The 24,041-nt window shown below is 47.1% G+C and overlaps 1 protein-coding gene across 3 annotated transcripts; it reads right to left on the bottom strand.

Moving 5' to 3' along the window:
- Window positions 1-419: 419 nt before the first annotated feature.
- HOMER3 (homer scaffold protein 3) lies at window positions 420-23,989 on the bottom strand. 3 transcript variants are annotated; one of them, XM_015886116.2, is made up of 10 exons: window positions 23,338-23,989; window positions 15,931-16,075; window positions 14,212-14,368; window positions 13,180-13,311; window positions 12,652-12,759; window positions 9,156-9,277; window positions 8,158-8,314; window positions 6,218-6,328; window positions 5,783-5,863; window positions 420-4,932 (listed from the first exon to the last, which is right to left on the bottom strand). In XM_015886116.2, exons 2-10 carry the CDS (start codon window positions 15,942-15,944, stop codon window positions 4,744-4,746), a joined length of 1,071 nt encoding a protein of 356 aa, XP_015741602.1. In that variant the 5' UTR covers window positions 15,945-16,075; window positions 23,338-23,989; the 3' UTR covers window positions 420-4,743. The 3 variants fall into 3 exon arrangements, with proteins under 3 accessions (XP_015741602.1, XP_015741603.1, XP_032296907.1); XM_015886117.2 differs by lacking the exon at window positions 15,931-16,075 and having other exon boundaries at window positions 23,338-23,987; XM_032441016.1 differs by lacking the exons at window positions 15,931-16,075; window positions 23,338-23,989 and adding an exon at window positions 21,856-21,978.
- Between the last annotated feature and the right edge of the window lie 52 nt (window positions 23,990-24,041).

Genomic DNA, 24,041 nt, shown 5'->3' with positions numbered 1-24,041 from the left:
ACAGCAATTCCCTACAGCTGAGGTCGACAGCAGCATCAGAGGAAATTGAATTTGGTCTCTTTGATTCTCACTCCCCAGGCTTGTGCTTAACTGGGGAGCTGAGAGGCTGTGAACAGTGAATCAGTTGTGAGCTGTCTGAAATGTGAAAATGTTGCTCCTTTAAATTACCTGTTGCTGGAGCTGACACATCTATCATCTGGAGTGCTGTTCTTACTGTAAGTATCTCATTTCCAGAATGATTCCAGCTGCTGCTTTCTTGGTAGGGTGGTGGGAAGCTGATGGAGGAGGTAGGACCTTGTGCAGAGATGCTTAGTGCTGTAGCTCATGTTCTTTTCCCTTGGAGCAGAGGCTGCCTTTACACACCACAATCTAATAACGATAATAATTATAAATTACTCTGGGAAAGGAGGCTGTGAAGCTCACTAGAATTTGGGGCTTTATTATGAGCTCATGGACATTTTCCAAAACACACATTTAATTGCTGTGCCTTCTCTGGTGCACACAGAAATCATCTTCCAGTGCCTGCATGTGGCAGGGGGGGTGTTACACTCATAGAGGATGCTTGCCTGCGCTGTCAAGTGTAAACAGACAATCTCTGAACTAAAAATAACCTACCCTCCAAGTAATAGACCATCTGATTTCTGTATCCCAGCCCATACGCAGGGAGCTCACAAGGGTTGGGTCACTTATTTTTTTGTTGCTATTTAATCACCAATTCCCCCAAGTCTGATCCTTCAATTTAAGACAAAGTGCCTGGCTGCTTCCCCTCCAGCAAGAACTCGTTTCAGTGTGCTCTTACAAAAATACAAGTATTGAAGTCAGTATGTTAAGCAGCTTTGCTATGAGATTACCTAAAGCCACATCACACATTATCAAGGGGGCTCTATGACACTACTTTGGAAAGATTTTACCTCCAAAAATCACTCACAGACTTAAGGTTATTAACCAGCCCACCCTGTGCTGGCCTTTCCTTCTCTTGGCTGTTCAGGTACCTTGTAGATGCTGGTAACTGAGATCCAACAGCCCTGCAGGAAGGGTGATTGCTTCATGGAAGAGGAGGAATGAAAGCCTGAAAAGACAAGGCAGTTCACCAGTGGCAGAGCTGGTGGTGGCCTGGTTTCCTGACTGCCAGACCTGCTCTGGGCCTGGACTGGGTTTGCATTCCTGTTCAGCCTGGGAGGCCTGTATTGGCATCTGTCAGATGGAGTTTGCATTAGACATCCTTTTTCTGAGGATCTATTATTGGCACGTCCTGTAATAGCAAAGCTTCGTTTCCTCTTGCTGAGCTGACCTTTGTCTCAGGTCCACATTCAGAGCAGATCAGACTCATTGCTACCACTGCCCAGAACCTTGGGCCAGGAGAGCACAGCTGCAAGGTTTTTTGTTTGCATCTTCATCTCACATGTGAACCATTTTCTGAATGTTCTCTTTATTAATGCTCTGCTTAGGTTTTCTATAAATAATTAAGAACCTCATTTGCTACAAGAATTAGGTCTCTCAAGGTACCTGCAATCAGTGGCAGTTTTCCTCCAGCAAGGAAGCAACTGTTACTTAGTTCCTGACAGTAATTGTTACTGTGAGACAGAAGCAAACAAACTGCAGCCTTGCCATTCAAAACTGGCTTTTGTAACACAAGATTCTCTTCTTTTGAAGCAAGAGAAGCATGAACAGGGAATGGGTGGGGGCTGGAAAGTGCAAGGTGGGGATGTGTTAGAGAGCTGTTGCTCTGAAACACTATGGGATTCCTTTTTAAATGCTCATTAGAATGGGGCAGATGGAATTAGTGCTTTGCTGCTGTATTATCTCCAGTAGACCTGCCTCATTGCTAACTGCAGATTTAGGGCATTTGTGGAAATAGCTGGTGATGAATGGGTTTTCATTAGTTTAGAAGAGGGAAGACTGCAAAGGAAAGTGCCTCCCAGAACCATCCATCACGCTGCCCTGCAATGCCTCAGTAAAAGACTTTTAACAAATGCTGAGCACAGGACAGATCTCATAAAAAAAGCCACTGTTCAGATTATTCTGGCAAGGAAGAGAATTGCATCTAGTACCCGTGGGGAAGTGTCTAAAGTAAAGTGACCTCTGTTCCTGGTTCTTGACAATGGAGATGCACAGTGAGGTCTGTGACTACAACAAAAAGCAGGGCACAGCAAATGCATACGAAGTACTGCTGGCCTCAAGGTACGCTGTGTGCAGGGAAACCATGTTGTGCATCCTGTCAGGGAGCTGGCAGCTTGGCAGCTCCAAGTTTCCAGAGGCAGACAGCACTGAGTATGGCAGGCTTCAGCTCGAGGGCATGAAATACATATAGGAATAGAAGAGGCTTAATAGCATAAGAGCCAGGTCTCACCCTGCACTGCTGCCTGACCCTGGTCAGGGCAGGTCATGGGGGGAAGCAGCAGCCAGCAGGTACTCTCTGAAGCACCGTGCTGCAGCTTGCATCTGCCTCTCTCCCACACAGTCATGCAGCAGCTTGACTCTGGTCCTCTCCCTTGTCTCTTAAGAGCAGCCTCCCTCAGCAGAGCTGACTCACCCAGGTGTGGCACAATGGCCAGGTCAGCCCTGATCAATGAGCAGTACAACACAGGCATGGGCTCAGATGCAGAGCACGGGCAGAATCTGTATCCAGCTCCACCTTGTGGGGCACAGCCATGGAAAAGAAGTGTGAGAGAGCAGGGACAATCAGAATGTCAACTTTGGCTTAGTTTTTCTTTCATACTCCAAACCCCACCTCCATCACCACATATTACAGTAACAGATGCAGACAAAACAGGCATTTCTTGGAGCTGATCTCTATTTCAAAGGCTCCTCCTGTTGGAATAAAATGTGAACACTGCTATGGGTACAAGACCCCAGAAAACTTTGCCAGCTTCTTTCCCTTCTTAAATACCCTGAAACAAATATGACTACAACAGCTCCACCCCTACACAGCTGTGAGAAAACTTCATGCAAAACAAAATAAAACAGAAACCAATACCAACAAAAACAACAGAATATTAAAAAGAAAAAAAGAAAAGAAAGAAAAAAACAAAAACAAGAAAATTATCCTCCAAACAGAAACACCCCTCCCTGGCTACACAGGTCTGGAACTTTCAGTGTTTCCTCATCATCCCTGTGCAAGGGATGGGCTTTGCCTAGACACAATCCAGCACAGAGTCACCAGCAATTCTCCACTCCAGCAGATTCCCAAGGTGCCAGACCCAGTCCTGTCCCAACTTGCAGGCAGTGTGCAGAAGATGTGGGTTCCTCTCTTGGTCACCCCGTGAGTGAAAGGACGGGGAGGCCCTGCCTTGATGCTGGTCTGCCCAGGACCATCTGGATGCAGAGAAGGCATTACATGGCAGCCAGTGCTTGCTAAGTAATTACAGTTTCTGCAGACCTGGGAAACATTCCCAGGGTTACTGCTGTCTTTGCTTAACCTATGGAAGCAAAGAGGGCAAAAAAACAACCACAAAATCCATATCAGCACTCCTGTAAGGTTACTATCTACTTCTACACAGACACTGCTTTGTCATTCAGCACAGGGCTATGCATGCTCCTAACTAACTACGGGGGCTCAAAGGACACTATGAGAGAGACATGATTTTTCAGGTTTCTGCAGTGTCTCCCTCAGGCCTTGCTTGATTCCTACAACTAGACAACATCTACGGTAACCCACAGACTTCCCACAGGCCCCACAGGGCACTGGTCCCAGCATGCTCCAAATGCCTCCTGTTCTCATTTAATCTGGCTAAGCGTGGCAAGCTGGGACCTGTACCCTTCAAAAGGAACACTGCTCATCTGACACAGAGCAGGACATCTCTGTGGACTGTTTCCCTATAAAAGAGAGGGGGAAAAAAAGAACCCAAACAAGAGCAACTGTGATTTGCTCCATTTAATTTCAATTAACTACAGCCCTTAGAGGCCAGGAGAGATGCCAATCTAGCAGTTGGTTGGCCATCCCCTTGGGCATGTCCCATTTCTCAAATGCCCCTTTCCCAACCAGGCCTTTGCTCTCAGCTTAAAGAAGTTTTAAGAATTCATTAAATCCCACTGTGTTAAGCTAATAAGAGCTTTAAAACCTGCAGTTCTTTTTCCTCTGGAGGCTGGAACTGAACAGCACTTGGGCAGGCAAGCACCCTGCTCTGCAGTGGTGACTCCGCTACCTCTGTAAGCTCCTGACAGCAACCAGTGTTGTTGCATCCTGTTAGAAAGACATGATGTAGTTAGGGCTGGAAAAGGAGCTAGTGAACTCCTCAAAGTGCTGATACCTCTTTTCCCTCCCTAAGTCGGGAAACAAGCAGCTTATTTTGCAAAAGGCAAGTGGTTCCCTAAAAAAACTACTGAAAAAAAAAAAATAAATGCAAAGGCTGCTCAGCCCCTTCCCCTAGAAAACTGTAAAAATGTTGGAGACACAGTGAGACACAGTGTGGCAGCAGGGAGGCTGGGAAGGCAGCAGAGGGACAGCTGCTGTCTCTGGACCGTGCCACAGCCATGACAAGGTCCAGAGAAGCCTGACTGTGACTTGTAGATGCTTCCTGTGGAGGATACAGGAGCTCAGGCCCTCTCTGCTCTCCAGCTCGTTGTTCAGTGGGCAGTAAGTGGCTGCGGCTGGTCACCACACTGTCCAGGCAGCTGCTGGTACGTTGGCATATCCTGCCCAAACAGACCTCAAGGCTGTTCTGTGATCAAAATTGCTGTCAGTGACCAGTCCCAGGTCAGGCTCCCCTCCTCCGGAGGTGTCTCCTCTGAGCATGCTGCTGCTCAGTTGCTCTCCACCAGCTTGGCTAGTCCTTGCCGGATCTCACTGAGCTCAAAAATCTTCACGTCCATTATCTCTGCCACCTTGGTGACCTCATTCTGGATCTTCTCCCTCTCAGACAGGGTCTCTGCCAGCGTCTGCTCGGCCAGGTGAAGGCGGCGCTCCAGCTCTGCATTGCGTGCCTCCAGCTCCTGCCAAAGGACACAATTGCAGTGAGGTGGCTGCCCCGGCACTGATACGTGCTACCCACAGATCACCACACTTATCTCCACCAAACAGTTCCATCAGCATCCCAGCACAAGGTTGCCCACACCCAGACATCGCAGGTCTGCATCAGCTCTCTCAATGGGGGCCCTCCCTACATTCAGCCACAGCATGCAAACACATATGAACATGTGTCCCCAAACCCAGTCATCTGCATGCAGTTTGAACTGGTGTTATAAGTGTGGATTTCCTCACAAACTGATCTTCAAGAGTGATGGCATCTGATGGTTAGAAATACTATCCTGGCATAAAAAGCAGCGCCTGGGTACAGGGCTGAGCCCTGTGACAGATCCCCTCCTTCTTCACTAGCTCAGATAAGCAAACGCAGGCAGTGCCCCCAGAGACTGCACAGATCGTGCTTCCATCTGTGTTCCTGCCCCGAGGTGCAGAGCAGCTTGCATCCCTCCTGCCAGCCAGATTGAGCCATAACAATTTTCCCTCAGCCATTGCTGGCCATCCAGCAGGCTGAGCAGGACTTGAGAGATGGGCAGGTCACAGGATACCACCATCCCACTTGTGTCCCATGCCAGGTCTACAGCAAGAGGTAGAAGAGAGTATGTGCAGGTTGGGTTTGTCACTGCCTGCTGATGGCATCCTGTCTGGCATCTCTGAGCGACACAAACTGGGTGGAGGAGGGCAGCCATAGACAAGGACCAGTCCCCATCATCCAGAAGCAGTGTTAAGTTTGGCAGCTCTGTGACATTTACTCTTAAGCTCAAAGGGGAAATGGTCTCTCTGCTCCAAGTTGCAGAGGTGTCCGAGGTCTGCCAACATTACCTGGAGCTTCTGTAGTGTCTCCTCACGCTCGCCCTCTGCTTCCCATCGGCCGCACTTTTGGCTTTTCAGCATCTGAATCTCCTAAAACACAAAGGGGAAGAGCATCACACCAGATCCGCCTTTGTCCCAGTAGGTCCAGCTCCCACCACAGATCTCAACAAAAGCTCTTTCCCTTGCTCCAAAGGTCATGTAACCATACGCAGCTCCAAAGTTTAGCTTCCCTAATACTCTTTTTCAAACTTTCATTCCTATTGTACCTGTTGCCACACTCTAACCCCCTGTCCTGTGCTGGCTTATGAAGGCTCCTGGCTTGCATAGCATCATGTGCAACAGCAAGAAGTACCGATCTCAGAGAAGCTATGATTGACAGACAGGGTGTTGGTGACTGACAGGCCACCTAGACTCAGGTTTTCCTCTGCTTCATGGGGATATTACCTCATCCTTAGCCTTGATCAGCAGTTCCAGTTCTTCCAGGGTTTGGCTCAGCTCTTCCTTGTTGTTCTCACTGGAGGAGTCATGAGCCCCCTGTGACTCCAGTTCTGCTACCTACACAGAAGACAGGGAGACATGCTTAGAGATACAAGAATGTCCCTACACCTTATCACTAACAGGCATTTTCTGTCAAGTTCTGGACTTCTCACAAACACAACTGACCTTGTAACAGGGTAACAGCTCATCTCCTGTGGTTGTTGGGCAAAATAATTCCCTCCTGCTCTGCATAGATCATACACAAAAACACATTGCAGCAAAATCCTGTTTAGAGTCTCTGTCTCTGCTTTCTCTTGCAGCCTTGCACTTACAGCAAATACTGACTGGCTGGCATCAAGCACACGAGCCCATAGCACATAGCAATGGTCAGATCCAGCGCCATTACACCCTCAGGTAGATACTGCTGTGGGCAAGGGAGTTACTGCAGCTCACTCAAAGCAGAGCTGGTGGGAAGGGTTTTGTCCGAGTGTGCTTCCCATTCCCAAAAAATTCAGCCCAGTGGCTTAAATTATTCATGAAAAAGATTCATTTTTAAAGTCTAGTCAGAAAGTCTGCAGCAGCTGCTGAGGAGGCCTGAGCTCTCAAAGGGCTTGTGCTGAGCTTTGCAAGTGCAGCTCTAGCACTGAGTACTCTCACGTCAACACACTTGAATCCAAACACTTCCCCACAAACAAAGGAAGCCTGCACTAGGATTCATGCAACTGTGGCCATGAGCTGTGAGGATCACATACTTACAGCCAGAATCAACCAGCTCCGGTCCCAAAACATCCTGGTTTAGCAACAATTGTCTGGATGTCTCAATGAGTTTGTTTATTCTGTGATTCTAGAAAGTCCCCACTGGCCACTCCTCATTCATGAAAGCCTAACTCCTGTCTACGAGAACAGCCACCAAACAGCTGAGAATTCACAGAGCGATAGCAAGGAAATGGAAGCTCATGCCAACCAGCCCTGAAAATGCACATACACATAAGCACAGCCAAGATCTCAGTTAAACTTGAAGAAGGCTCCTGCTGCAGAAGAGAAAATTTGCTCTGTGCAACTCTTTTACTGCCTGACTCCAACACTGAGAATTAGGAAAAGGCACAGTGAATCCTGAGGGATGGTTGTTTACTGCACAGACTGGCCACACAACAGCCATCAAGTGGGAATGGCTGTTAATTGCTATAAAACCCTGCTGTCTTTTGAATGCACAATCTAGAAGTGAAATGCCTTTATGCTTCCCTCTCCAGGGCTCCGGAGTCCTTTCCCAGTGGAATTCTAACTGTCCTAACATGCTTTCTTGTATGCACGGTGGCTCCTCCCTTCCAAGAAACCCAACCGTGTGACTGTCACTCCTCTGCCCAGATGCACACAGGCCTCCTCAGTTGATCTGCAACCTCTCTGACGTTACGTAGGTCAAAAGATCCTATTATTCCAACTGAACAAGTGCTTGTTTGTACTGTGCCACCCGGGTTTCATGATGTTACAGCTTAGATTCCAGCTAATTATAGCAGATAGAGCAATATTCATCCTTTCTGCAAGCAGCCAAAAGGCTGTCCTAATGCCCAGCTCTGGAGGAAAACAGGCCTTACTCAGCAGCGCTGGCAGCTAGGAACTACCTTGGAGAATCTGAAGGGCAGCCAGTATTCTAACTTAGTGTTCTGGTTTCCTCCCTTTATCTACAGGGACTCAGCACACTCCCAGATCGCTCCGCAGAATGAAGGAGCTCTTGTGAGAAGTCCCTAGTTGCGTGACCGTATTCCTTGACACATCTTCCCTGCCAGACTCACACAGCATCCTGAATTTGACACCCATGGAAACTGATGGGAGAACAGGGTCAAGGGCACCATCTGGCTCTGGAACAGGGTTTCCTCTGACCCGTTCTACAAGGGCCCTCCTGTGCTCACCCGCTGCCGCAGTGTTTCCGTCTCTTCTTGATACGCAGCCAGCTGCTTCTTCCACTGGTCCACATTGGCATTGGCTTCATGGAGAGCAGCCACAAGTTTGCTGTTGTTGTCCTGAAGGCTAAAGAATTCAGCTTCCCACTGGACCTCACTCACTGAACTGTGTAAAAGAACACGGAAGTGTACAGGACAGCATGAGAGTCTTATTAAAAAGGTTTTGTTCCCTCCTATTGCAAATGTGCACTGAAATCATGCTCCTGGAAATGCTGGGCAGCTCTCTACCCTGCACAGCTCTTTATTTGGTTTTCATCTCACTTCTCAAATTTAAATGCATCCTCCAATCCTTGAATCTGCTTCTCTTTCCTTTCGCCTCTGATAATATTCAACTTTGAGGTCCCTGTTGGATCTGAGTTTGCTTTGAGTAAGACCCACCACCCAACTTGGGAGAAGGTAGCAAAGGACACTTGCTTTTAATTTAAAAATATTCTAAGTGTTCAGCTGGGAGCTCAGCAGGAGCCTTAGGGTAGAATCCAGCCCAGGGTCTTTTGAACAGACAAAGACCAGAAGCAGCAGGGACTTTGCTGGAATCCTCAGGGGAATTAACATAAATGCAGCCTTAGGCCAGCTGGAAAAATGTGAACATCCTCTGGTATCATAGACTACTGATTTGTAGATAACTGGTATGAACCTATCCCTGCTGCAGGCACAAAGCATCCTCCTTCCTATCCTGCATGAACAGCAGATTTCACCTCTGAGCTGAAAAAAAACTTTCACTTGGAGAGTGAAAGTGGAAAGTGGGAGAAATTGTTAGAGTGTAGGATTTGGACAGCAGCAAACTTAGGGCATTATTTGGCTAACCAAACAAGTATTGTGGGGTGAACAGCATCTGGGCTGAGACCACTTGGTTATTCAGGGGCTCTCTGAGCACTAGGAGAACAGAACAGGCTCCAAATCCTGCCAGAACAGAGATTTTAGAAGCTAGGAACTTCTAGAAGCCTCACCCTTCTGAAAGCATCTTCTTCAGACGCTCCTTCTCTGTGCTTATCTCAACATCAGCACTTTGGCTCCGGAATAGTTTGTCTTCTCCTGGTCCATTAGAGCTGATGATGGGACTGGGAAGTACCTGAGGTGTGAGGAAGAGGTGGTTATCATATGGCAGTGAAGACAAACACTGTGGCCACAGGATCCCTGCAAACTCATTCACAGCGTGGGTTCACAGGCTCTCATTTCCTGTGGCCTGTAGGTCGAGGGAAGTGTATAGCTCAACAGAATCAGTCACAGTTCATGGTGTAATTATGACCTCAGAAACCATACAGACACTGGGCTTTCTCTTGGACAGGGAAGCTGTTGTCTGTCCTGCTCAGCTTTTCCAGCAGCTGCCCTGCTCTGCTTCCATGTCTTCCCTTTCCCTGCCTCCATGCTATGTTGGGGCAGTGATCCCAGTGCACAGACACCCTGAACAGGTGGGTTCACAGCTTGCCCACACCAGCTCTTCCTCCCTCCTGACTTGAGGTACTGAATTCTCTGGCCCTCAGCTTTGCCTTGACAAATGCCAGTGATGTTATAGCCTGTAATTTGAGTCCCATGGCTGTGCCCAACATGACAAGCTGCTCAAGCTGGCTGTTTCAGAGTTTACTGAATTCTTAACACGATTTTCTTGCTGGCTCTCAGAGCAATGCAAAGACTTAATAAACTCTGAACACAGACCTAGCTATGCCACCTGGGTTCAGTTGTAACTCGTTTCAGTACACTGAACTAAGACACCATGTACCACTGGAATTACGAGGCTCAAGGGAGGGAAACTGCTACTGCAGAGATATTCTGTCACTCAGTTTTCAAAGGTGTGGAAGAAGAGACTCATACTCCCAAAGTATACCCCTTTCTCTAATAGCTCCATGTTCCTGTGCAAATTGGAGGCAGAAGAGATAGATTCATCCTCCCATCTCCGGATGTGTTTAAAAACCATTTGAATATGGTGCTCAGGGACATGACTTAGTGGAGGGTTGTTAGAGTTAGGGTAGGATGGTTAAGTAGTGGTTGGACTCGATGATCTCTAAGGTCTTTTCCAACCTGAGCGATTCTATGATTCCATGACAGCAGGGTAGCAATGAAAATGCAAAATCCAAAGTAGTCTTTACATCCTTCAGTCTCTCCGGAAGACCCTGCCTTCATGGTCTCCTTGCATAGCAGGGAAGAAACTTGGCAAAGACATGGCAAACTGAGCTATAAAAAGACTCTGTGAGTAATGAGACTTTGGGATTCTTAGTTGAGGGCTGTGAGACCAGGTGGCTGGTGAGCCCGCTGGAGTTGAAGGTAGCCCTTAAAAGTCTGATAAGGACAGCCACCTGTCTTCAGAGTCATCTGACATCTAAAAATAGAGGCAGACTGGACCACAAGATGTATTGAACACTGGCTTCAAGAAGCCTTCCAAAGGGCAATCGAGAAGCAAGACCTGCAAAATACAACCCTGCCTCATCTTGCCCCATAAGGCTTTTTTATAGGCGGAGAAACTGAGGCAGGCAAGGTGCAAAAGTTTCTGGTCTAGTCTGTCAGCCCCTGTGAATTCAGCTGAAACTGGTAACAGTTGAAGATGCTCCACAATGTTTTGTTGCTCTGTGATGGAGATGCTAAAACAGGATGGGGACTGACCTAACAGGTACTAGAGGATGGGAGAGAGCTGCTGTCCTGGGATTTCCTCTTAAGTCTGAAGCCTAAATTAGCTAGTGCAAATGCAGAAAATCAGAGAGCCCTGATTTAATTTCAGGAGACAGATCTGCTCTCTGCTCACTTGCAAACAGAAGAACAATCAATTATTGAAGGATGAAGCTCATGTTTGAAGCTGTATTAATGCAGAGACTGAAAACCAGTAGTAGGAGATGATGTACGTACAGGCTGGGGGAAGCAAGACAAGGTCTGCATGCCCACATGGCAGCAAACACTGCATGTGTTGTGTGCTGGCTTCCAGATGGCTGCAGGCAGGGGTCATGCATACCTACGTGCAAGTTCTCCTATGGAGAGATAAGGCACGGTGAATGGGAAGGGTGAGCATGGGCTTACACTGAGGCCATTTTAGCACTGCTGAGTCAAGTACGAAGAATGAACTGAGCCTCAGGCCACTTCCAAGATGTGTGCCAAACCACCTCCTGATCACCTCATCCCTTCTGCCATAGCTGTGCATGGGAAATGGACACATCCTATTGTGACAACTGTTGCATTCTGCCTGATGTAAACAGAATAGCAGAGAGTTTCTCCACTTCCACCTTGCCTCCCAGCCAAGGAAGCTCTCATAGATGCAGCTGAACATGAATCTGTCTTGGCTCTGCTATGAATGCTCTATACAGCTCTCTTATTCATTTGCCACATATTAAGATGGGACTAAGCCAAAACCTAGGTGAGTTTTTCCCATTTTTCCATTGCACGTGACATTTCCAGTCTCTTCAGAGCCACTGCCTCTACCTCCCCCTCTTTTCCATACAGGCCAAGGTACTGTTCACACTCCCTCCTCCTCCTGCTGCCATTCCATCTGTATTCAACCCAGAGAACGCAGCATCCTCCATCCTACAGCTCCTTTCCTTCTGCCAAGAGCTCAGTGAAGTACATAACCACCTCTGGAGAGCACTATTTGGGAAGGCAACTTCACCATCAATGCCAAACTGCTGCAACATGAGAAAAAAGATGCGTAGACATCTCCACAGCTTATTTTCTCCTCTCCACCCTCCTGCTGCTGGAATTGATTTAGTTATACAGGGAGACAGGCAGCAATTGCAAGTGTGACAAATGTGAGAATGATAAGTGATGGGCTTAAGCTTTCTGGTCTGGGGAGAAACTAAATTGAATGACTGGTTGTCATGCCTGCATCTCGACCTCAGTGAAGATTTCTCCAAGGTGGAACACAGTGCACGGATAGCACAGCTCCTTCTACAGTGGAAAGAAGACAGAAATGGAAGAAGTCTAGCAGGGACTCCCCAGACACCAATGATAAGAAATCACTTTGTCTTTCTGAGACTGGCACCCAGAGACACTTGGGAGAGGAACTCCCCTGCAGCCCCAGCAAGGGAACAAAAATAGCTCGAAATGCCACGTATCTTTCCTCCTAACTTCTTCAGCCAGGCTATGTGCATTCCTGCATGTTCCTTGCCTATTACTGCCAATAACTCTAAAGAAAATAAAGCCAAAACCCACCACCACCACCACCACTAACAGAAAACCTAAGACCTCTTCCAGCATGATTTTCTCAAGACAAATGTTTAACTGACAAAGAGGGAGGAGAGTAAACCTTCCTAAGAGCTCCACTTAAGCAGTAATTATTTTATCCACTTCATGTGCTTCAGTAGAGTGACTACAGGGCCACAGATGTCATCAGAAAGAACCCCCAACCCCAGTGTCTGTCAAAAAAGCATTTGGGCCAAAAAGACAGAAGCAAAAGTTGCTAGAGGAGATCAGCACAGTGACCATTTCCCCTAGCAACCACTGCTCATGCCCGTTCCCAAGCATTACCTGGTGAGATGTGATATTCAGGGCAGGATTGGTCAGCTCTGTTTTATCCTGGGATTTCTCCCTTGCCAAACGTGCTGCCTCTTTCACTTCCTGGAACTTCTCTGCAAACTATAAGGGAGCAGAAAAGTCACTGTACTGCTAAATCAAAACGTAGAACAAATTAGAATTAATGTCTGGGTTACTCCTCCCCTCTGTTATTTCATTTTATGTGGTTTCTGTTTCATCTTCAATTAATATTTGGATTGAGGGAATAACCCCTACCTGCCCATGATTCCAGCACTCAGAAGTGTGAGAGTAGCTAGAAATAATCAGGGAGCCCTAAATCCAAATTCATTTTGTAACATTCAAATACTCTATAAAGATTACTTTCAACCTCTTCCTTGTACCTTTGTATCCTGAATCAGGTTCCAGCAGGACCCTAATGTTTTTGTTTTTATTTTTTTCCACCTGAAGCTGAACTCTCCCTTTTGGGTTTCAAGGATATTTGTCTTACAGGGATCAGGTCTCTACCAGCATCTGCCATATTACCTGGGAGAGGTGTTGCTCTGAAGCAAAGCCCAATCCATATACTGTGTTAGCTCGGCTATCCGCCCACTGTCCGAATTTCTGGGATGTCTTTGTGAAGGTCATGTTGGGAGTGATAGTGCTGTTGATGATTGCCTGTGGAGAGAGGCAAGAATGAATTAGAGAAAACTCCATTCTGCTGCCCAAGGGCGTTGTGTGGGATCACCCCAATTAGTAGGTTATCAATTCTACTAGGGTAGAAGCTCTGCTTTTAATGTATAAAACAGCTATTTGGGGTTCTGGTGATCAAAAGTCTTTCTAGTCTAGCTAAGAAATACACACAAGTGTGAATCTTCTTGTCTACTGTAGGAAAAAATAAATAAATAAGAAAGCCTGAACATTACAAGCTTCATTGGGCCTCCATTGCTGGAAGAAAAGAGAAGATGCGGAAAGTCTTTGGGGACTGAACAACTTTCTGATGTTCTCCACTTTCATGGCAAGCAGGAATTAAAAAAACATTAAGTAAAAGGCTTAAACTGCACTTAGCACAAGCTATTACAAAACACTGTTGGTTGGGGCAGTAGCACAATAAACCGCTTGAGAAGACTGTGGAATCTTTGCTGCTGGAGGTCTTGAGAAACAAGTCAGAAAAATATCAAGAACAGCTGAGGGAGAATCAGCCTTGTCTTGGGGTTAGTGGCTGAACAGACTGCCTCACCTCTGTTTGTTCATTCTGTCTACATGGGTCAGTTTTAGCACAGGATCAGGGCTCTTAGAAAGATCTCTTTTGCATGCTCAAAGAGGAAAGAGTCAAGGAGAGAGAGAAAAGAAAGCACACTAAGCACATTTCTCATTAGCAGAGGGTCTAGTGTCCAATACTGATCACATTCAAGTGTGGAGGCAGTGTTTTATCTTCCATTCCTTGCAGTAAAGACGACAGAGTGCCCCATGCTGCAAACTAATCAGTGTGACAGAGAAAGCATCAATTGCAGAACAGACACTGGTTGGAGACAAACTTGCTTTCAAACTGTGATGCTGTCAGCAAATGCTCCCTACCTTGGTGCCTCCCACACTGATGATCCGGTACACATTGCGTGTGGCATCGTAAAAATAAGAGACAGTCAAAGCATGTTTGCTGGCAGGGATCCAGTTTCTTTTGGTAGCAGGGTCTATTTGGAAAACATGGGCTCTGGTGCTGAAGATTGGCTGCTCCCTGCAACAGAGATGAACAGAGCTGTAAGAGCAGAGGGGAAGCTGAGCAATGGGGGAAGTGGACTGACGTTCTGGTACTTGCATTGCATAATGCATCACCAGTGGCACTTCTGCTATTTGCCTCCAATCTAGAGATATGTGACAGTAGGAGCTAAGCACAGCAGCTCATACAGACACAGTAACAAAGCCACCAAGGGTGTTTAACTATAGGCAGTGGTTTTTACCTTCCTCTGGATCTTCCCTTGTCCTCCTCAGTTGTCTTCACACATTCCCAAAGACCACAGTCACACCAGCAACAGTACCCCGAGATTAGCAAGCCTTACATGCACATTCACCCAGGGATCAGCATTCAACTTGCGGGTAGAAACACAAACAGGACATCGCAATCTTGTGTTCTGCTTACCAGATGGTCCTACACAACACAGCTGGTGTGGCAAAATTAAGCTAATAATTAGTGTTTACATTATGTTTAGCCTGCTTTGAAGTTTTCCTTCACTATCCCTTAGCACATAAGCATACAGTTCATGGTGACTTCACCAGCTCTGTGATTCTCTGGCTGCTATGCTGCTTGCACTACACAAGATATCTCCGAGCTGGAGCTCTGGGAAGACAGATGGATGAATAGACGGAGGATGGGTTTGGGCTGTGAACACAAGAAGTGCCTTCCCCTCAGCACAGCTCTTCCTCCCTTGACTCACGCTTGGGAAGCACATCCTGCAGTGAGAGGTCACGCTGCAGGATTAAAAGCAAGTCACTTAAGAATGAATTAAAGGAAGCACTTCACCACACAATGCGCAGCTGCTGCATGAAAGCAAGTACTGCCTGGATTTTGTAACCAGTAATATCTGAGCTGAACTAAGGAACTGAATCTCAGGCATCAGGATGTAATCTGAGCATTTCAAGAGGCAGGAAGAAATGTTTCCATGACATAACAGACCAGGTGCATCAGGGCTTGCATTTGACTCTGTCTCCATTTTATTTTGTTTTAAACCCAAGGCACTGGCCATTTCCACACTTAAATTCAGTGAAGCCTGGGGTGCTTGGATATATCCCATAACTTCTTGGCTGGGTAGAACAGCTGCAAACAAAGCATAGTCACAATCCCGTGACATGCAAGTCCCCGAAACCCAGAAATTTATTTCCAGCCTATTTTAAGTTCTCACAGCTGCAACAAACTGAACAAGATGACTGACTGTACCTGGTGCTTTCTGAAAGCATCAACAAAACATAGGAAGGAAATAAAATCCTCCCTTTGACCTCCCTTTTTCCAGCTTTGTCCATTGGTTACAGTCCTGTCTCAGATCTCTCATTCAGAAGAAGCCTGCACAAGGGGCTGAACCAGACACTCCTGAGCATTCTCTCTGTCTGGTTTAATTCCAACACAATTTGTTTTTCAAACGAGACTCAGATTCTCTGGGCTCCACTAACAGACACTATATTTTGTGCAGATCGTGACTTATCCTTCAAGACATGGAATTTAAAGAAGTAGGGAAAATGAATGTTTCTGCACCTTCACCCCCAAGTCCTGGGCTAGTGTCAGAAAGAACAAAGGAAGGACATTACCTAGTTGTTGACATTTGTTAGTAAGTGTAAGACAGGCTACAGGCCAATGGAGTTAGTATACGTTTCTCCTCCAGCAGCTTCCTTCTCAGGTCTCCTAGCTGGATTGAGACTCCTTTTTGGTTTTGCCTCCACAGTGATTCATTTCCTAGCGATGGAAAAAGTCAGCTGTTATTTATCACACAGAACACAGTGTGTTCAACCAGGCAGCACTTTGGGGGGTTCGTTTGTCCCAAACTCACAGAGCTTGTAATTTGTAATGATCTCTCATCACTGAGCAAGTTTTCTTTCCCTGCCATGGGAGATAATTGGGTGAGCTGTTTAACTGGAGCAAATCCCTCTGGCAGCAGGAGCCAGCTGTTGGGAGTGGGCCACAGAGGAGCCTGGAAGGCTCTGATGTTTCCAACCATACACATGTGATGCTGGCTGCAGTGACACCATGATGAAAAGCCCTTTCCTCAGAGATCACCCCTCACATGCACAGCGGTTATTCCTGTGCTCATTGCTCACCAGCAATGCCTGCTCCTGGAACCAATGGAAACCATCCCGCTGACTGCAGCAGGTTTCAGACCAAGTGATGTATGTAACAGCCCCTGCCACGTGCTCTGTCAGAGCTCCCAGACCCTTCTCTGATTGCAGGGACAGTGCTGTAGTAGCACCTGGGGATTACTTTCCTTCTTAACACCAGGAACGGAAAATAAAATGCCACTGGAATGTCTATCAGAATAACCCATCTTCACAGTGGTTTGCTTACATTTTTTCCACTTGCATGAGGCTGACTTGGCTGCTTGCTTACCCAGAACACAGAACTCAGGCATGCATGCCCACTCCCTGCTCTCAGGTACAAGGAGATACGCACCAGGTACAAGGAGATATGCACCACCGTTGGTGTCAGTGGGGAAGGGATCTCTGCTTTCATGCCTTTATGAGATCACTGCTGTCTCAACACTTCCCATATGTTTCTTCCTGCCTTATGGTCTTCCCTGGAGCAACAAAACTTCACGCTGTCTCTGACAGGTCTTTCCCTTTCAGTTACAAATGTGAAAGTCACACAGACTTCAGCAGCAAGCTGCGAGATACACCAGATGTGCTTTGTTTCCAACAGAAAGCAAACTGCCACCAGCAGCAGCAGGGCATGTCTATGACTACACCTGCCTACTCAGTGCCAAGGAGGGAACTCCAGCATCTGTTTCCCTCTGAAGGAATTAAAACGTTCTGTTTCACATCTCCCCTCTCCTCACTGTAAACAGGAACAGTTGCTGTCGATTTGCACGTCCCTAATAATGGATTCTTAACATAGCATTACGAGACCAGCATGTTATTGCTTTCTCATAACCACCTGAGTACAGCAGCAGCCTGGCATGTGAACAATGCTTTCTAGGAAGCAGATCCTGAAACTCTGTAGGTAACGATTGAGGAGAGCTTTGCGCTCTGCTTGGGAACAGCGCTGAGATGTTCACTCTCTTTTTGCCTTCCTTGTGGAGAGTGGAGAAAAAAGATGTTTCTTTGAAACCCAGCAAATTACACAGGGTAATGTCTGAAGATCAGCTTGCTTCTGGCCAAGCTGCTGGCCTCTTCTTTCCAAAAACACTACAAAGCACTTAAAAATAGTCTTGAAAGTGGCTAGGATTCAAACTGTCATGTTCTCTTTCCCACTACAGTCCTCCTTCCCCTGTGTTTTAAGTGCCTAAGCTGGGCTCACCACACATCCCTAAATGCTGCCTCTTCTTTTCCTGCTCCCAGCTGGGAGTCCCTGTAACAACTAATCCAGCTATTCCTAACATGCTCTTTGTAGCACCAGAGCACAGACTCAGCTACCTCCTTTTGTTGGTTCTCCTTAGAGAAGTTGGAAGAAAGTCACTGGATGTCTGGAAATAACATGGATCAATCATAGCTGATTTGCTCACTGAGTGGAGTTCGACCCAGTGGTCCTTAAGATGACATACAAAAATGCATGCTGGTTTCATTTGTACCTTGATTCTTATATTATTCTCATCATTACAATGCCCTAATTGATTTCTTAATGAATAGCTGCTTATTTCACCATTACTATGACAGCAAATCATTATTTGTCCTCTTATTTTATGGCCCCAGTAGAGTATTGACAACTGAGAGCCAAAGGGACTGAGTTGGCCAACACTGAGTGAGGGGCCTCACCATGATGGGATACATCCAAATGCTGCCAAGCCCCTAGAAGAGAATACCCTGCAAGCAATGCCATGTGCCAAGGAGGTACAGATGGCATCAGTTCATTCTCTTGCACCAGTGCCACGTTTCACCTGTGGGGGAATGCTGAGCTAAAGTGCCAAAATCTGGAGATTAAAACCAGTGCTGCCTCTCCAATTCTGTGTAATCTGAACACATATGTCAGTAGATTTACAGACTGTCCTTGAGTGTCCTGGATGGATACAGGCTCTTTATAGGCCTGTAAGCTTGTTCCTAAGTAAGATCTTCTGAAGAAATCCAGTGCTTCTGCAGACAGAACGTGCCAGAGAATCTCCCCTGCAACAGAAAAGGAAATAAGCCACCTCCAAGAGAAGCCTGTCCAAATGGGCCTGCAGCTGTTCAGAGGCAACACCAGGGACTGGCACCAGCTCTGTTCCCCTGAATCACTGCAATGCATATGCCACACGGGCTCATCACACCACAATACAACATCCAAGCTGAAGCAGAGCTCCTGATAACAGGGAGCTTCTCTATCCAGCTCTACTACATGGACCATCTACACCTGCAGCAGAGAGTCACCATTAATTCCTTTGCTTGAGATGTCTTTAGTGGGAGGATTTTACAGAGCACTTTCTCTAATCCTTGCTGGAGAAATACTCTCAATCCAGCAGATGGGTTTAATAACCAAACAGAAACAAAAAGAGATTCTTTTTGTTTAGAAGGCACAGACAGAGCTGGGAACAGAATTTCAACAGCACCGTGGCAGCTCCTGTGTTTCAATGTGTGCTGTCTTTGTCACACCCCAATTCCAGCTGCCTGTTGGGTTCTTTACACAGCATTGGTCTTCTCAGAGAAACAACCTTTTGCTGCATTTACTTCTGCGTAGTATTTCCAGTGCAAATACCACCTCTTTAGGAAAATCCCATTTGACAGTTACAGGCTCGCTCTCCTCAGTGGGTTCCCAAACCTAAGGGCAACTGCTAAAATGCAGCCTTCCTGCCAGACCTCGTTGAAAGGAAAAGAGGGAGAAGAATAAACCCTTTTATTATTTTCATCTTTAAACGCTCTTTGCTTCAGATCTTTTATGGCACCCAGCAACGTCTTTGCTCAGTAGCTTCTACACAGGGCGTGGGGAGGTGTTTCTGACTGCACCGCTGCATTTGGCTCATGCTTTGTGTCCTTGTTTTTCTCCATTTTTCCTGTGCAATCTGGAGGATTTTTCCTACTGAGAATCTTTTATTTTCCCCCCCATTAGTAATTCTGGCCTCACAATCCTGTCTACCCACCTAAAACACGCCTATTTAGTTAACCAAATGACTTACTACCTCCTGCCCACCTGTCCCCTTTGCTGCATGACCAGAAAGAAATCTTGCTATGTTTGCTTTGGAAAGGGAAGCTTTTAGAGTCACCATTCCCCAAACAGATGCTGCACTTAAAGCAGCAGCTGGGACGTGCTGGTGAGGCTGAGCTCAGTCCTCATTAACTGCATTTGCCTTGGTGTTCTTGGATAGGGTTCAGCCAAGGGCACATCTAGAGGTTCACATGCTGCTCCCCCTCTCTTTCACTGCAGCTTCTCTTTGCAGGGACATTCATTTACTTGTCAGAGAAAGAAGTCTCTGCATTTGGACACAGAGAGGGCGATCATTTTAAATACCTCGCTCTGCATCCAAGCAGTCTGCAGCTCCCCTTCATCTAAAAACCAAATCAGAAATGCCATATGAGAAACCACAAAGTACCCTATCAGCAGAATCATTTGTTTCTGTGAACTGTGGGCACAACATTGCACAGGTACAAGGGTAGGGAGGGGCTCTGGGGTGTGATAGCAGCGGGATACCTTTAAGAGCACAGAGACTTAGGGACGTATTTTTGCACTGTGGCTGGACTCAGTGCACAGCCATGCGAGTCCCCAGAAAAAAAGTCAACTGATAAAGGTCCATGGACAGCATTAGGTAAGGATTTCCCAGCTGCTGTGGTGAAAACTTTGCAGTTCTCAATGTAATCTTTCCTAAAGTCCTTTCTCTCCAAGGACTACTTTCCTGGATGGGTCCTGCTTGCGCAGAGCAGAAGGGGGTACGTGAGAGCATGTGAGCACCAAAGATATGTGGCTCAGCTCTGGCGCCTGGCCCAGCACCACGCTGAGTCAGCTGGGAGGCCGTGCTGGCTGCGTCAGGGCTGTGCCTGCTGCTGATCAGCAGCCAGCACTCTCTCATGTGAAAAAGCCCACTATGCAGTGCAGTACTGGGTAATTTGAGGGAGGAGATGGCTGGGACAGGCTGGGGGGGGGAATGCATTTCAGCCTGCCAGGGCCTGGTATTTCAAAAGGCAGAACTGGAGCATAGAGAGGACGTGAGAACCAGTTTCCTCCTCCACTGCTGTCTATCTTTGTTTCCTTTTATCTTCCCTCAGCAGCCTGAATAGCTGATGACTGCATGTCAGTGCTTTCTGAGGAAGTGTGGACTAACAGGACTGCAGAATCAAACCTCATTTCTTTCTCATTGCCTTTATTCTGGAAGTCTAACTTTTCCCAAGCCAGAGACTGGGTCTCACTACCTCCAAGAGCTTATGGAAGCTATTGCTTCCTCATAAACGGGTGCACAGGGTGTGCATGGACACTGCCTGCCTAGGATTTGGGTACTGGCCTGCAGGACATGATTATTATTCACTGACCTGCTGCAAAAGTTTGGGAAGGCCCGTAGCCCTTTGCTCCAACCACCAGGCAGGTTTTCAGGCCCTTTGAGCTACAGTCTTGCTTTCATTCAGTGCTGCATCATGTCACCTTGGGTGAAATGCTTAGATGCTGCTGGAGTCCAGGTGGGACCAGAAGAGGCCAGACTTCTCTATCAGCAGCCACACAAGGAAGGCTGAGCAGTGAAGCTCCGGCAGTGGGAGCTGGAAGCTGGCTGTGGGCTGCTTTCCCTGTGGCCTCCCCCAACTCCCAAGAGATTAACCAGCAGGGTTTAGCATAGGAATGAAAAGCAGCTGCCTCCTGGCCTGCCTGCAGATAAAGGGCAGCAAAGGAATCCCAGCTGAATATGCTCCTGTTGGGAACAGCAGCAAGCAGGCAAGGTCAGGCACAGAGAACGGAGATCAAGGGCATTTAAAGACATACAAATCCGCTGTTGTTTATTTTTTTCCCTCTCTCAGAAACCAGTCTCTATCTACAGAGCATTCTGATTGCTGAACACTCTGCAACACTCTGGGTGTCTGTAACACAACCTACACATTCACTTTCCTGAGACAACCATTACTTCTGCCACTGAGCATCAACAGTTCTTTCTTTTGACGCACACAGACCATTGCTGGAAGCCTGCAGAGCAATTACAGTTAGAAAACAGCAGAGCTAGACTGAAACTACACAACTCTTCTTACATTCCAGAAGAATAAAAAACCAAACATGTTCAGTAATAACTAGAACCAAAGAAGTGGACATATACATGTCCATATACAACTCCAAAATGTATTCTGCCTCTGCTTCTTCACTGGGAGCCACAGGACCCAGCTGACATCCAGCACACATGCCTGCTTTCCCTCACTCAGCTCTCTGAACTCTGCTGCCATTTTCAACCTGGACTTGTCAGAGCTCCACAAGCACAACCAGCTCAAGGGCCAGCTCTATCTGCTGCTCACAGTGCAGCGGCACTACACACAAGAGCAGGTGAACTCTTTGATAAGTGGGAAAACTCTATACTAATCGAATTATAAGTTGTATGCACTCGTGCTTCTCTGCTTATGCAGTTAGTAGAGACAAAGAAATATAAATACCTACTGAGGTCACAGCTGGGACCCAACTGCATTCACTTCCCTTGCAATCAAGTGTTATTTACAACTCTACTCTTCAGAGAGGAAGTGCTAGTGTGCTAATACACGAGTCCAAGGGCAGTTTGCCTGTGAAAAGCAGAATGTGATGTTACCAAAGACATCTAACATGGAGGAACAAAGCCCAGAATCCCTGCTTCAAAAATAAATCAACTAAAACCAAGTGCCAAACATCATTTGAAGGTGGGACACTTTTAATCCCTTCTGTATCGAGAGGAATCTAAATGCTGCTGAAAGCTACTTAATATCCCCATGTGATCAACATACAAGCAAAAAAGACCTTTTAACTCAGGAGACAAGTGGAATTGTGGGTGGAAATGTCATCTCTGGCTTAGTTTTGCTAGTGTAGTTACACAGAGTGATCTAAGCAGACTGAGATGCTGACATCAGCTCAGAGATTCAGAGCTGGGGGTCTGAAATCACAATGGATGTTAATTGTGGCTGTTCCAAGAAGGGTTCATCCCCTGCCCCTGGGAAACACACTGAGCTGTCACAAGTCATCTGCCTGCTACGCCCTTCCTGGCACTTCTGGAAGCTTTACGGTAACTTTGTGCATCACAGATGGAAAGTCAGAGGAAAACAAGGACACTTTCTGCTTTAACCTGTATCAGCACATACTCACCGACTTCAAAGGGTCTACGCCTGCTTCACACTGCTGTCACTTTTGATTCCTCGCCTCTACCTGTTCTGTGTCTTGAAGGTGTGTCTGCCTGCTCGATCATTTTATCTGGATAGTCCATAAGGGATATCAACAAGAGGAAAACAAGCCTCTAAGAATCTCACTTATTCGCCTTGTAATGCCAAACCCACACAGTTGGAGGGGGTTGATCAGACAGATCCACTGTGCTTCCAAACAGCCACGAAGAGTTTAACACACAAGAAACTCCCAACAATGTGTCAGGTCCTTCAACTTACATGACTGAGATTTATAAATAGGGCATAAATTAAATACCAGGCTAAGCTCCTATTTCCATGCCAAAATCCACTGCCACATCCACACAGCATTATTTCATTACAGGACAATCGGAGCAGAGGTTTCCAATCAGCTTTGTACCCACTCAGAAATACAAACAGGATCCATTTTTCCTGTAGTGTCAAAGTAACCACAGCTCAATAAAATCCCTTAACTCCCAACTCTTGGAGAACTTTATGTACACAGCCCAGACCCACCCAGCCACACACTTTGGGTTCTGTACATCATATGTATCACTAGAGGCTTCCCTTATGTACGTGTTTAAAGCAGTTGCAGAGATTTGCAATCATCTCCTTTCTAATAACCAAAGTAAAAAGCTAAGTCTAAACTTTCGAGCTCACGGTATGGGGGAAAACAATGCAATATAAACCCATTTCTTTTGCAGTTACGTTAAAAATAGCTCAGCTGCCATGAATAATAAATGAAACTCAAGAATAAGAAAGTGCCAGTCTCACCCCATCTTTGCCTGGGTGTCAGCTTCTTTTCTCTCCCGTCTTTTCTTCAGCTGCCTTAGCTTCTCTCCACGTTCTGATTTATTTCTCCCTTCCTCTTTCTTTCTCTGTCTCTCTCCGGATCCGGATGCTCTTTAAATTTCCTCCGGAATTTCACTTGGAAATCTGTTAGTTTTGCGGTCGGTTCCAAACGCCCGGCAACCCCCCGGTCTCGCGGGGCACCCAGGGTAGGGGCGACCCGGACCCCCCCGGCCTGCGGGAGCCCACACCCAGCGGTGGAACTCGGGCAGTGCCCCGACCGCTGAGCTCCCCAGCAGCTCCCCCTGCGTTCTGGCTCCCAGGCTCCCTCCTTCCCTTCAGCATGGGAGGGGAGCAGCAGGATTAGGTGGTGCTTTTGCAAGCGCTTTTAGACAAAGCCGTCTGCTCGCTGCTGCTCCGGCAGCCTCGCAAGTTTCTCCCCGCAGCCCAAGAAGCTCAACCACCGCTGCCGCTTGTCCTTCTGGATCGCGATTTCTTTCTTCTCTCACTCGTATTGTAGTGGGTTTTTTGGGTATTTTTCCCCCTTCTCTCTCCTATTCGCTTCCTCTCTCTTCCAACTGCCCCATCTCGGTCACATTTCTCCGCTCCTTCTCTCGACTTTATTCCAGGGGCCGGTGCCGGCTCGGCGGCACCACCTGCCGGGCACAGCGAGCAGAGCTGGGCGCAAA

This window comes from Coturnix japonica, chromosome 28 (assembly GCF_001577835.2).
Source record: "Coturnix japonica isolate 7356 chromosome 28, Coturnix japonica 2.1, whole genome shotgun sequence".
Classification (NCBI taxonomy): Eukaryota; Metazoa; Chordata; class Aves; order Galliformes; family Phasianidae; genus Coturnix; species Coturnix japonica.
The sequence above is the reverse complement of the archived record's forward strand: the minus strand, read 5'-3'. Positions and strand labels throughout refer to the sequence as shown.